Source organism: Cetorhinus maximus, chromosome 8 (assembly GCF_964194155.1).
Source record: "Cetorhinus maximus chromosome 8, sCetMax3.hap1.1, whole genome shotgun sequence".
Classification (NCBI taxonomy): domain Eukaryota; kingdom Metazoa; phylum Chordata; class Chondrichthyes; order Lamniformes; family Cetorhinidae; genus Cetorhinus; species Cetorhinus maximus.
The window spans coordinates 5,393,954-5,408,931 of NC_135886.1; the positions used below are offsets into that span (position 1 = coordinate 5,393,954).

The 14,978-nt window shown below is 47.2% G+C and overlaps 1 protein-coding gene across 1 annotated transcript in view; it reads right to left on the bottom strand.

Annotated features, from left to right (window-relative positions):
• Positions 1 to 14,978, bottom strand: part of LOC144684059 (uncharacterized) — a 177,933-nt gene that overhangs the window by 147,022 nt on the left and 15,933 nt on the right. Inside the window, exon 2 of the mRNA XM_078547773.1 lies at positions 5,505 to 5,588. Coding sequence (XP_078403899.1) covers positions 5,505 to 5,588 — 84 coding nt within the window. The remainder of the gene's footprint in view (positions 1 to 5,504; positions 5,589 to 14,978) is intronic.

Sequence of the window (14,978 nt, forward strand, 5' to 3'; positions counted from 1 at the left end):
CAGTAAACACAGGATTATTCCCAGTGTCACATGGTAGTCAGGATAAGAATTGTAAGAAAACAAAGGTAATTACTTTTTCTGGAGAGTGCTTCTTGAGAAAAACATTTAGATTCCTGACACACTGGGCCTAGGTGTGGAAGAAGAGAAGCCTGTGGAGGAATGGGTGGACATGACTAGAAGTTATTAGACTGATGAGGAAGTTAGGCTACGGGGAAAAAGTTTGTAGTAAAATGACAGGAGACAGGTTAAAATAATTAAAAGACTAGGCAGAGGAGCAGGAAAGGATAAAGATATAAGAAAGATTAGAGATGAAAAGGGAAGAAAAAAGAGATAAGATCAGAAAGAGGGAGCATTGAAATGAGGGAGATTGCCAAACAGACACATGCACATTTCAGTCACGTGTCCTTAAGTACATAAGGTATTCCGCATAAAATTGATAAGCTAGAGGTGGTTGGTGGTTTGGTTAGCACTTTGAATATCATTTGTATCTCTCTTTGAATAACTTGTGGCCTGTTCTGGATTAGGAAGGTTTCCCACCACTCTTCAAAAACTCCTTTCTTTACACTGTGATACATTGGAAGCTTCTGGGTAAGCGCATCCCTCTCTCGTACAGGCTATTCCACCTTTTCTTCTCAGTCACCTGCACATGACTGCTGATATCACTGTTACTTCATGATACACAGCACTATCTCATTACCATAACTGTTAACCCATGACTCTACATTCCCCCACCCCGAGTATAATCTCAACCTTTTTATTAACAACCTTAAACTATTTTCTTAAACTTTTTTCATTATATTTTTGTACTTCTGTAAATCTCCTGTACTGCTACAAATTCTGTGCAACTCCCACCCTTTCCACCTTCCAAGTCATTGTCATAAAGGGCTTCAATCTCCCACAGTGTTCTCTGATCTCTTGTGGACATGTGCAGTCGCTCATCTTTGCCCTGGAACGCGAGCACATTGATGGAGTGGGTAGCAATTTCCCACGACTGCTGGTAACTGGGCTGTGGTCTCTACCGTGACTGAACTGTAAGGATCATGAAAGCTTTTCAATGAAATATGGATTCAAGGGAGAAGATTTTAGGACATGGACAATTGCACTCCCTTGAACAGGATGAGGACGAACTAGCGCTCTCTCTGGGCTCTTCTTCTCCCACTTAGCACATCGGAGAAAAACCTGAGAAGACGAAGTATCTTCAAGGTCGACAAAGGATTGCACACTTTCACTGCTGCATTGAGCATGAAAAGGTATTTAATATCTGAGATTTAAATCAATCTAAAAGATAAGAAGAAGAATGATCAAAATGCTGTAGACAGGGTGAGATATGGGGGAGAACTTTCTCCCTGTCGGGTGGGCTGGACGGGAGTGGGCGTGAGCGTAGCTGATTGCTGCCCGCTATCGGCATTTCTCCGCCGTTTATCGTGGGAGGGCCTTAATTGGCCCGCCCAGTGTGGCACATGCCCGGTAATGCTCAGCACTACCCTGTGCGGGCGAGGGGAGGAGGGAGAGTCGGGGGCCAGTGTCAATTCGCGCACGCGCGCAAAAATGCGCAGAAATCTCACTGAGGCACGGAGCTGCCTCAGGGACATTAACTTCATATTTCAAGTTTGAAATAAAGAGAGATAAAAATTTATTCAGACATGTCACATGAGCTGGGACATGTTTATGAAGTGAGCAAAAATCATTTATTAATTTAATAAAACCTTTATGAAACCTCATCCCATCCGTGGATGAGGTTTCATGAAAAATGCGAAGGCCTCTTGGGCTCTTCGGCTGCCCCCCCCCACCCCCGCCAACCTTAAGGTTGGACGGGCAGTGTTCGTAACTATGTTAATTGATTTGTAAATGGCCTTGACAGGCCTTTGACAGTTCGGCGGGCGCACAGCCACCTCCGGTGCACGCCCACCAAACGAAAGATCAGAATGACACGCGGTGATGTCGGGATCCACGCCCAATGTCACCGCGTGCCATTTAATGCTTCAGTGTGCGGGGCCCATCCCCGCTCGCCGATGTGAAAATTCTCCCCATGAAGAAAATACAACTTCCATCCCACACTTAGGGTACTACATGCACTTTCTGTAGGTCGTGGTAACATGACCACACGTGCTTCAGCATGAGGCTACTCCGCTGTAGGCAATAGGATGACAGAGTCAACATAAGAAGGTAACACTACACCACCTTCGACAATAGAATGAGCCTTCAGGACTGAATCTAGATGAAATTCCTGTACAGGACCCTTCAGCTGTAGAAGCTCTGTTGTTTGGGCCTTTGCTGCTGCATTGAAGGACAGCTTTAGTGTAAGGATGACTTGCTGATGAGATTGAAGTGCGTGTGCCAAACTCACTTTCACATAAACTAATAAGCTCCACCTTCGCTCTAGCAGTTTGACCCAACTTGGAATCAAACATTTTGTCCTCACTGATCAGCTCACCGCGGTCAGCTGGTGATATACAACGCAACTCATTGGTGGGTTCAGTGGGTCAAATATACGAGCTCAGCTAACACAGCTGACTCCTCAAAAAAGACAACAGAGACTTCCTTTGCCTTGGCAGTAGATTCAAAGATAGTATTAACCTCTAGGACCTCATCGTCCAATGGATAAGCAGTTGCGACAATGGCCTCTTTCTCATGACCTTTGTCCAGGAAGAGCCAACCTAGGCCTAGAAGTTCCTCTAGCGAACAGTCAGTTTTCTTCGCTGATTTATATTTCCGGGCAGGCTCACCTGTTAATGAGTAGGACTGAGAAATCTGCAATCTCCTCCTGGGGTCCAGTGGATGGTGCTTCAGGAATAAAGAATGATCCACTGCTCAATGAATAAACCTCACTGGGTGCTGCTGAAATGCAACCTGTCAGTTCATCACCCAACCTTGGAAATTCCTCCCTGAATGGTACCTCCCGGCCCTGCTGTAGGACTTCACCGACCTTTTCCAGGAGACCCAGTTGTATACATTTCTGCTCAGTCGAGATGTGTTTTTATTGTGTAAGATGTAGTGAGTCGCAGTAATCTCTCGCCCCCTTGTGGCTAAGGCTGGCAGTTATCTGACCTTTTACTTGAAGATCCATACCACCTGGACCTTGTAATTTAATTCTTGATGGCCAGATGTCTACTGCTTTGAGACATCCCAAATGCTGGTACTGCAATACCGGCTCCAGTATCAAGTCTGAACTCATTTTAAAGCCTTTAACTTCTAAAGCAACCGACCAAAGTTTGTGTGTCTGATCCGTTACTTATCGTATGTATTATCATCTCTGTCCTTATTCCCAATCTGCTGGGTTGTCTGCTTTTCAGAGACCTTCTCCTCCTTTCTTCCTTTAATTGTATCTTTAGATTTACAGAACTGCTTGAGGTGTCCTGTCCTTCTGCATTGGAAAAGCTCTGTGCCCCCCGCTGAGAAACCTTGCCTTCTGTGCTGCTTTTTAGCTCCACAGCGTGGGCACTTTGAAATGGCTCCTGGGGGGGTTTCCTGATCTTTCCCCTGTTTTGCTGAGCTTTTGAGTGGGCAGGGCTGCTGCCATTTGGCCTACCCAACTAACAGGCTCACCCAAAGCCTTGGTATTTCCATGGATTATGGCCCAATTTTGCTCCCTAAGTTCAGCCTGGCTAGCGTATCAAATTGCTTGTTTGAATGTTAGTTTCGCCTTTTGCCTGCAAAACAAACTGACCGCTTTTCATCACTCCAACAACAATGAGGTCACAAATAAGTTAATATTTAATGCTGCACATCCACAACAACTAGCTAGCCTAGACAGGCCTGTAAGGAACAATTCAATGGATTCCCCCGACCTTTAGAATCACTGATTGAATCATGCTCACTCGATTATGAGGTTCCACTTTGAGCTGAAGTATGCATTGATTGCCTTCAAGACAGTTCCACAATCTGTAGAGGTCTCTTCTACCTCCTGTGTCAGGAGGACATCATCAGCAACAGGTCCCACTGCAAACAGAAATGTACTAACCTGGTGTGTTTGCACTTTGGCATGCAAACATGCTTCTCTGTTCGATGCCTCTGGAATTCCTTTCTCCTCAACTCCCTAAGCTGGCCTTTCTGTGGACCTTTGAGGTTTACAAATGGCTGTGGAAAGGAGCAATGACTCCTGACACTGCTACTGATTCTCAGTCTGACTCTCATCAAGGTAAATCTTCAGATTCTTCCTTTGCAGAAGTCTTCTTCCAATTTCTGCTCTTGGGTGTCCTGTCGATGGCACCAAATTGTTGTTAGATTGGTGTCACCACCATTGCTGTTATGGTTTGTCGTTTGGTTTCCACTTTGAGTACTATTTGGACTTCTCTTCTGCTAACTTGTGGCCTGTTCTGTATTGGGAAGTTTTCCATTACCTATAAGCGACTTAGGTCTAACTCTGCTAGGTTTCTTCAAAGTTTCCTTTATTTACATTCTAGGCTTCTAGGTAAGTACATCTCCCTCTTGTACAGATTAATCAATCTTCTCTACTAAGTCTCCTGCTCATGACTGCTGATGTCACTGTTACACCATAGTATACATCACTATCACTGTTACACCATAGTATACATCACTATCTCAGTACCATAACTACCAACACATTATATGTACAAGAGGCAAGTATTATGGAGAAGTCTGGTGTAATGTTGATCAAAAAATTTGTTGAGCAAGGAAAGTGAAATCCAGTTGCTTGAATTTAAAAAATGAAAAGGAAAAGGCTAATTATGGGAAAATTAAAATAGAACAACTGTCTACCAGTGAGGAACAGTGTCACTGAGAAAGCCTCATAAAACAATATCCCATCAACTGTACTTTAAAGAACAGAAACAATTGTAACCTCCAGGTATGTTCTGTTGGAGGGATTATTACCATTGCAGTCTTCATGCACTTTGGACATCAGAATATATGTTTTTTAAATTACCAATTCAAATGGGACTGCTGTTGCTTGTGTAGCTTTTTAAAAAAATAAATTGCCCTTTATTTCTCATTCATAATTAATAAAACAGTTTTGTTTATTTGGTAAATATTTCCATGGTGTGATAGTATATTCACGAGGTGATACAATACTTCATAAATATTGTTCACTTATTTTTGCTGAGTATTTTGTGCCTTTGAAGTTAGGAGATTTTCCACATCTAGAGACACATGAGGGAGACAAAGCACATGCTTATATTTGTTTTTTTGTAGCTTGTTTTTCCTGAATCCAGAAAATATAGCTTGAGGGGCACCATTCCACATTTCCAGCAAGAATGATGGACTGGGCATGTCTCCCCCTCTTACCACCCTGCCTTAGGCATTTTGGAAGGATTTGCAGGTTGATAAGCTACCTGTTGGGCCACGTTAGAATGCACCTTCCATTACCATCAAGAGCAGGAATGAGACTCAAACCTGGAGCTTCTGCTCAGGTACAGAGACACTCCCCACTGTGCCACAAGACCTTTGCATGCCTTTGAATATTTAAACATCTCCCCTGTATAACCTGTGGACTATGGTTAAACTAACTCAGATTATCGGAATATCCAGCTCTGGCTGTCACTCACCAGGCAGAGAACAAATGAGGAGAATCAAAACCCACATTGTTTTGTTTGCAAGGTTTGGATCAGCACTTGTTGTCAGACACTCAGCTCTTGTTTCCCACACCGCAAGTAAGCGTTGAATATAAATTGCACAAGAATTTAAATGAGGACCTCACCTGTAGCCAGTGAGGATACAAAGATTTCTGTCAAGGCCCCAGCAATCTCCTCCCTTGCCTCCCTCAGTACTCTGGGGTAGATCCCATCTGGCCCTGGGGACTTATCCACCTTGCAATACAAGTGTTTATTCTTTTATGAAATTTAGTTTGCCAATGAAACAAAGCAACTCATTAATATTTTGGTTTTATTTGTTTCATGTGAATTTTGTTGTTGGTACTGAGCAACAATTTTGTCGGGATGCGGGGATCTGAGCCCCTGGATATGCAGTAGAAGGTCTCCCTCTGCTCCATTTACCAGATCCACAGGCAAGTTATGAGGAGGTTTCAAGCAGAAAAGGAACTCAGTTCATCGAGAGAAGACTCTGGGTGAAAGTAAATTGTGGTTGGGTAACTGGGAGGGAGATTCAATCCAAGGTGAGGATATCTCTGTTAAACCCCCTGACATGGGGCGATGTATTTCCAATGTCACCGTTAGTGGTTAGGGAGTCTGGTGAATGGCACTTTGTTTAAACATTAAGAACATCAAGCTGGTTGGCACCCTGCCGTCGGCCCTGTGTCACTCCACCCGTCACAGTGAAGGCAGTTCCCCAGCTTATGGTCGAAGTGGAAACGCTGAGACTTGAGATAAAAGCCACAAGAGACATTACGTAAAGACTGAAGCAGCGAGAACCTTCTCAGTGCTCTGTACTAGTGGCCTCGATAATCTAGTGGAACACTTAGACACATTTGGTGTTCCAAAGCCTTTGGCTCTGTCAACAAGTGCCTAAACTTTCTGCAGCCAGGGCAATAGAGTCTGAGTGTCAAGAACAGAGTACAGAATCTATACCTGGACCCTGTATTTGTTTCCTGATGCTGGTTTACTAGAATCAATGATCTCTCAGCTGCCCATCTCTCACTCTGCTTGGGCACTCAGTGTCCGACTCTAAGTGAGTCTGTTTAATTGACCCAGTTGCTACAAGGACCTGAGAAATTTTAATTCATGCTTCAATCTCCTTCAACGTGTTCCCTTTCTTTGTTTGGAGCTGTGCTAAGATCACATTATGGTTATTCTAGATTCCCCGAGGTCACTGGGATTGGCGGTTCTTGTTCCAACTTTCTTTATATTCAGGAGATTGAACAGTTGTGTGAATGAGATTTTCCTCATCCCATACCTGAAATTCCTAATCAAAAACAAAAATAAAAATACCTGGAAAAGCTCAGCAGGTCTGACAGCATCTGCGGAGAGGAACACAGTTAACATTTCGAGTCCGTATGACTCTTCATACGGACTCAACACCACTAACTGTGACATTGTAATTCCTAATGTTCTGTGTCTGATATTTTGCATTAAAGGTAAATGTTTCAGGTGTGACATTGAGAAAGAGAATATAAATGGACAAATCTGAGTGACAGTTTAATCTGCTTCTCCTTGTTCACCAGACACAATCATGTATTTCACCAGCTGAAGGGGGATTGTTTCAGAATCGCCTCTCGACCCCTGTCCAGTTCAGGGTGAGGAACACTCAGGGACTCTGTTAAAATGAATAAACTGAAACTCTGCTCAATTGGAGATCATTATAGCAACAGATCCTGGGGGAGTCACTGGGTGACAGCATCATTCTGGATCTGGTCATTAATCACCTGCTTTAGTTTCTATCAGCCTATTCATAGTGGACCCCTTGAAACATTCTTAGGGACCCCCTGGTTAAAAACCCTTGAGCTAGAATGCAAAATAAAACATTTGTGCAAGTGTTAATTGGCAGGAAGATTCATCATCTCTCTCCTTCCCACAGAGTGTAGAGTATGTGAATTAGCTTCACAGATGAAGCAGTTAATGCAGTGTTTATTAACAACATGAAGAATACCTGACCTAATAGTTAGAGATCCTGTGATTGGATGTTCTGTGTCAAACCCATATCCTGTTGGATGTGCACTCAGCAGCTTTTGAAATTCCTCGGAGGCAAACAGTTGCAGCGTAAGGTCCTGTTACAAAGTTCCTTCCTCAGTAGGGTGTACATCCCACGCTCTGGAATGGTTCAGTGATCCCCCCACAATCTGTAGATTAGCCCGACCCAGGGGTTTACCTTCCCAGGAATTGTGCTCACTGGGCGGGTGCCAAACACTATTGTTGGGACCTCGAGTGTCACAGGGTGCACTCCCCACAATATCCTGTTTATTAACATTATTGATGGTGACAAGGACTCACAGAAAGTTCCTCCCTTCATGTGCCTCCAGAATGGAGGCCTCAGCTGAACAATGCTGTCACTGGCTGTCCCAGCTTTACACAGCTTATTAGCTGCAGGTAGACTTGCAATAGATGGCACAGCTCTACATCTGACTCTTTGATGACCTGTGGACAATTGCTGTAAGGAGTGTTATGACGTGGCAGATGATGTGTGCCAAGTGGACCAAATCCACAAGGGAAATGTGATCACGCTATCACAACGGTTTTGCAATTTGTCTTTATTACAAGGAGATGCGTGCACTGAATTCAGAAGTCAAAAAGTCCACCAAGACCTTTAGAGATTTTACAAATTAAATTAAAATATTTATTAACAAAATTAAAGATTTCAAGCACATACATAAGACTACAATTACTTAGTACTATAACAACTCCAAAAATTCCTAAATAATCTGACCTCCAGTTACACACTCCCTTTAAGGCAATATTCCAAAATAGATTTTAGTTTTAAAACAGAACCAGCAAGTTAACACAATACCCACTTGACAGTGGAATTCCAAAAGACTTTTCCCCAACTTCAGTTTCATTATGTAGCAGATTAGAGACTTCATTCAGGCTATTTCACAAACTCCTGTTAGATATTACATGGCCTTATTCCACATAGTCTTTCATTCTCCTTTATACATGTTTCTCTCTTTTTAATATGTAAATTCTATTGTTCCATATCTTTTTGAAACTATCTTCCTCATAATGTAAAAACTTTCATGTTGCCAATATTGTCAGTAACCTTTGGGGGGGAAAAAACACACTCCTTAGCCTTGCTTATCTGGATAGTTGTAACCAGACTAAGATCCCTTTGAAATCCAAATCCCTTCATTTATCTAAAAATGCAAATTCCCTTACATGTTACATGTTACATGTAACATGTCACACCTTACACGTTAAGCCAGCATCCATGTTTATTCATTAGCATGTCAAGTACCTAGCTTCTTTTGATGATTTCAAACTTGCAGTCTACTTTACTCCAAATGTAATTAAATCACACAGACAGATCCAACTATACTTACCCCCAAAAACCTACTTCACAATAAACGTGAAATATATTATGAAAATTATTATACTTTTGCCACACCTCAATCCTTATGAGAAAATGAACTGTCATAATTTTAAAAGACGGCTTCATTTTTTTTAACCCATCTTACACTACGTACTATTCTTATCCATATGCCCAAACTATTACATTACCAGATGCATGCATTAAACATAACAATATATATACAAATATATACATATATAAATATCCAAATGCAAATATATACACGGGGAGAGTTTTCCCCTCACCGGGCCGGCTGTCCGGGATCGGATGTGGGCAGGTGTGGAGCCGATCGCTGCCTGTGATTGGCTCCACGCCGCCATTTTACATGGGTGGGCCAATTAAGGCCCGCCCCGCATGAAACGCTGTTCCTGAGGATAGCGGGAGTGGGCGGGAGGCGGTGGGAATGCAATGGCTGCCCAGCCCAATGGTCACCCAGCGGCCTGTTCAGATAGCGCGCAGGCAGCCTTTCAAAGGCTATTCAGCATGGCCAGTGGAAGGGCTCCCAGAGCATTGCTGGGGAGCGGGCCAGGCAGGGGGGTAGGTTAGCGGCGCACGGTGCCTCTCCCTTTTCTGATGAGTGTCTAGCTGCCCTCCTGGAGGAGGTGGCAGCACGGCGGGAGGTCTTCGTTCCGAGGGAGGGACGGGAGGAGGAGGCACCCACCCCTACCTGAACAAACGTGCCTGGGAGGAGGTGGCGGACATAGTCAGCTCCCATGACGTGGTGCGACGCACGTTGGTCTGGTGCCCCAAGTGTTTCAACCACCTCTTGCACTCGGGGAGGGTGAGTACCATGTTGGCAGAGGTCACTTAACACAACAGGTAGGCTTTCTCCCCAACCCCACCATCATCCCCTGCACCACCCCACCCCCCCACCACCCCCCCCACCCCCCCCACCCACCCACCCAAACTCTGAGTGCAGTGACAGCATTGAATCCTTCACAGCATGTTTCCCTCGCTGGGTGGGGTAGCAGATATTGCCCATGCCTAGTTCACCCTGAGAGGGTAGTGCTGAGATGGACTCTGCACCCGCAGCATGTGTTAGACTGACACCCAGCACTGTTTTGGGGGCTACCTCAAGGATCTGCACCCAGACGCAGTGCTGGAACTGCAAAACATGTCAAAGTCAGGCTGCTGACCTGCTGGGAGGGGAGTTTCCAGGTGGCGGGGCACCAATCCATCTGCTGCCCTTGGACCGTGTGGTGCCAAATGCAATGGGGGCCACATGTGGGCAAGGAGGTGGTCAGCCCTGGATTCTTGGTGTGAGTGTGTGACAGCTGCGGGGTGACAATTCACTGGAGCCCTGCAGTGTCCCACTCAGGTGGGGGTGGTAGGGATGCGATGGGAATCCAGGTAAAGGGTGGACTAATCAATGCTCCTCTCCCCTTATCAGGAGAAGACCACACACAACGCGGTCTGAGTGGATGCCGACTGGCGGAGGCCAGGCCCAGTTGGCCATAATCACCAGATACGAGCAGGAGGTGATGGAGCTGGAGACGTGCCATGCGCCCAGGTCCACCGGTGATGGTGAGGCTGGGGTGCCACAGGGAGGTAAGATTGCCATGCACTGAGGTCACCATGTGTGCCCCGGCAGCCATCCCACTGTTGAATGTTCAGTGATTGAAGTTTCCAACATGGGTTGACCATTGATTATGGAAGGATGAGTGCGCACTGATCCGGGGGCCAGGCATGCATATTGCCATTGTCTCCGCTTGAACGAATCAAATGATTCTTCCTTTCAGCATCACCGGAGCAGGGCCGGGAGGAGGAGGCAGAGGGGGTCACCTCTCACACCTGAGGGCCCAAAAGAAATGGAATCACCAGCATCACGCCATCTCTGCCAGGCAGGCACCAGTGCAGATATTAGCACCTCGGTGGGAATTAGATTGTCGGATAGTGTCCCGGGGCACAGTGGTGAGGGCACTTCACACTCGCTTGAGTGCGGGCGGAGACAGAGAGTGCCCATGGCGCCGGCAGTCGGAGGACTGCTGGGGACCAGGCACATGCTCAGTCGATGGTTAATGATGAGCCTCTGGAGTCGTCCGTGAGGCAGCAGATGCTGGAAGTACGCAGGGTGTGCGGGAGGATCTGGCGGAGATACATGAGGCTATGCCTGGCATAGCTAGGGGAGCCCACACGGCGCATCACCGATGCAATGAGCCTCATGGCCGAGCACCATGCTTTCTCCATGGAGAGAGTGGCGACCCTCATGGAGAGGCTCCTCCAGGAGACCAATCAGGGCTTCCTGGGGTTGCGCTTGGACCAGCAAGCCCTCACAGCGGCATTGACCTCAGCTGGTCAGTGCCAGTGTGGGAGATGGAATGGGCACCAAGTATCCCAGCTCTGTGCCCATCCATCAATGGTGAGCAGGGAGGTCCGAAGCGACCTCCCTGGAGCTTCTTGTCGCCTCTGTGGACTCCTCTCAGGGAGCTCCAGATGAGGGTAGCAGCTCTTCCGCCCCTCTGCCAGTGACCATGGGAACTAATGAGGCTGCGGGGACTGGGGAGATGCCAATCGTGGAACTGGCCACTCCCTCCCAGGCGGGGCCATCAAAGGCTCCACAGGCCAGAGGACGACCACCAAGGTCATCGATGCCAACCGGACAGCACAATGAGCAGGCTGGCTCAGATGCCAGCGCCAGCGAGGGGTCAGCACCTAGATGCAGCACCTGGAAACATAAACTTAAGGCACCTTAGGCACACCACAGGCTTCTCACTGGTGGTTTTATGTTGCCCCGCTATTAGTTGATGACAAGTTGTTGCGATGTGTAACACCTTTGCATTCAGTTTATTTTCTGCTTCATTTTGTTCATTCATTAAATGTTTATTTGTGAGCATGGCTCAGGGTGATTCCTTACTTCCTGCAGGTGGACGGGAACCCATGATGTTATGAGTGAATTGTTTGTCATTGAGCTTTATCGACAAGGCACATAGTTAATGTTCCTAACCAGGCAGATGTTGCTCTCAGGTATCGAGTATGGAGCCTGCAGCCCTGGCCTGTGCTGGAGGTCCATCTGTGGTGTGCTAGCTGAAGATTCATTGGATTAAAGCCTCCCAGGCATCCCTTCCTCCCTGGAGTATGCCCAGGTCAGCGTCTATCCCCTCAGCGTTCTCCTGTGCGTGCTCATCCTCGGACTCACTGCTGGACTCATCGTGTGCAGCCGCAGCCACTGCGTTTACATCTTCTTCCTCCATTGCGTCGCCCATTTCCAGTGCCAGAGTGTGGAGAGCGCAGCATGCAACCACCACCAGTGACACACGATCTGGGGTGTTCTGGAGTGCGCCCCCTGAGCGGTCCAGGTATCGGAACCGCAGCTTGAGAAGACTGATGGCTCTCTCCACCACAGCCCTTGTGGTGCTGTGACTCCTATTGTACCGCTGCTCAGCTTCTGTTCTTGGATGGGGGAGAGGCGTCATGAGCCACCTTCTGAGAGGATAGCCCTTGTCACCCAGCAGCCATCCATCCAGCCGGGCTGGAGCACTGAAGAGCCCCGGCACCTGGGAGTGTCTGAGGATGTAGGCAACGTGGGAGCTGCCTGGGTACCTTGCACAGACTTGTAGAATCAGCATCCTGTGATCACACACTATCTGCACGTTCATGGAGTGGAAGCCCTTCCTGTTGACGAAGGCACCGGGCTCACCCGCTGGCACCTTGATGGCCACATGTGTGCAGCTGGTTTCACCCTGGACACAGGGGAAGCCAGCAATGGCTGCGAAGCCTCTGGCTCACTGTATCTGGCTGGCTTCGTCCCAGTGGTAGTGGATGAAGGTCAATGCACGCCTGAACAGAGAGTCTGTCACCAGTTTGACACAAGTGTGGACAGCTGTTGGGAGACTCCGCAAAGATCACCCACCGACCCCTGGAATGAGCCGGAGGCATAGAAGTTGAGGGCAGCCATTTTACGCTACTGGCATGGGGTGCCCACCCACACAGTTGGTGCAGATCTTAGGGCCGATCATCTGACAAATGGAGGTCACTGTCTCCCTCGAGAGACGGAGCCTCCTTTGGCATTGCACCTTAGACATATTGAGGTAGCTGCTTCGCTGCCTGTAGACCCTGGTAGCAGGATAATGGCGTCTTCTGCGGCCCCTTATGCCTTGGACTTCCAGTTGGCCCTACGCCCCTTGTGCCTGCTTTCTTCCCAAAGGCTGAATGTGGATTCCTGGCCTCCTCCCCCTTCTGGCCCTCCCTTCCCCCTCAGAGGAGGTGCCTCTAGTGGAGAGATCACCTCCCATTCCCAGGCTAAGGGAAGGCTTCCTAAAACCAGCAAGGCCCCAGAAATGATGTTTACTCCAGAGTCCTGACCTGAAGACTGTTATTCCTCCCCAAGCAGCTGTGCAGAGTTTTGAAGTATTCCTGCTCACACAGGCAAGTCGTGGTAAATTTAAGCTTTAAATGTCTGACAAATAGCACTCGCGGCCCCACTCACCCCTCTTATCCCGCCTGTGGATGAGGTTTATAAAAATGTGGCCTGCCCGCCTGCCCACTGCGCCCTTGCGAGGACCTGAAGATCGCACGGGCCCCGAAAAATCGGCCTCAATGGGTGCCTCGAGGGCCTTAGGTGGCCCGTTAATTAACAGCTGGCGCACATTGGAGATCATCGCGCGCCTGCCCGCCGAGATATCGCGATAGGGCGCGGCGATGTTGGGATGCTCGCCCGACACCACCGTGCGTCAATTTACGCATTGGCGTGCGGGGTCCGCCCCCACACTCCGACGTGAAAATTCTGGCCCGTGTTTTAAATGTCCAATTTCCCTTTGAGCTTTAATCTCTTGACAAGACATCTGCAAATATATTTTCTGGTCCGGCCACATGCACAACCTGTAAATTAATTGGCTGCAGCCATAAACTCCACCTGAACAGCTTTGCATTTCAGTCTCAAAATTTGTCCAGAAATTTTAAAGGATTGTGATCTGCATAAGTAGTTATTCCTGATGAATTGTTTGCAACATAGACCCTGAAACGTTGCAACGTTAACACCAGACCCAGAGCCTCCTTTTCGAGTGTTGAATATTCTTCTATTTTACATTCAGCTTTCGCGAAAAAGAGCCCATCGTTTTCCCAATTCCAGTTTCAGCTTCTTGTAACAGTACAGCACCAATGCCTACATCACTTGCATCAACGCTCAGCTTAAATTTCTTGACATAATTGGGTACTACCGATAATCAATACAGTTTTTAAACTATCAAATGCCTTCTGACACTTCTATGTTCATTAAAACTTCTTGTTCTTTTATAATAGTTCAGTCAGCGGAGAAACCACTTGGCTAAAATTTGGCACAAATTTTCGGTAAAACCCACTCATGCCCAGAAATCTCAAAACTTCTCATTTTGTGGTAGACCACTGGGAAATCCACGATAGCCTTGACTTTCACATCTCTTGAAGCCACCTTACCATGTCTAATGTTATGGCCTAGATATGTAACTTGCACTTTTGCAGACTCACTTTTAGCCAAGTTCGTCACCAAATTAGCTTCTTGCAGTTGATTAAATAATTCTTCCAGATGTTGTAAATGCTTCTCCCGCTTTGGACTGAAAACTATCAAGTTGTCAATATAAACAACGCAATTGCTCAGTCCTGCAATTCCTTTGTTTGTCAGTCTTTGAAATGTCGCAGGTGTATTTTTCATACCAAACGGCACGACTTTAAACTGATGTATTCCACCTGGCATCACAAAAGCTGATATCTCCTTTGATCTCTCCGATAACGGTACTTGCCAATAGCCTCTCAGCAAGTCAATCTTTGTAATAAACCTTGACCGTCCTACTTTCTCAATGCAATCTTCCAGCCATGGTATAGGTTATCAATCCGCTTTTGTCACTGCATTTACCTTTCGATGATCCACATACGCTCTTTGGGCAGAATCTTGCCCTTGGATGGCGGGCGGGCGGGCCCCACCGGCTTGGCAGCGGGCGGGCAGCCGACCACCGCCACTGAAACGGGGCTCGCCGCCTTTTTAAGTGGGCGGGCCAATTAAGGCCCCACCCAGCGGCATCCCCGACGGGAAGCGCTATGCGCTTTCTGTGTTGGGGGGAGGGAATCCCCAGCTGTCAAAGTGTGCACTTGCG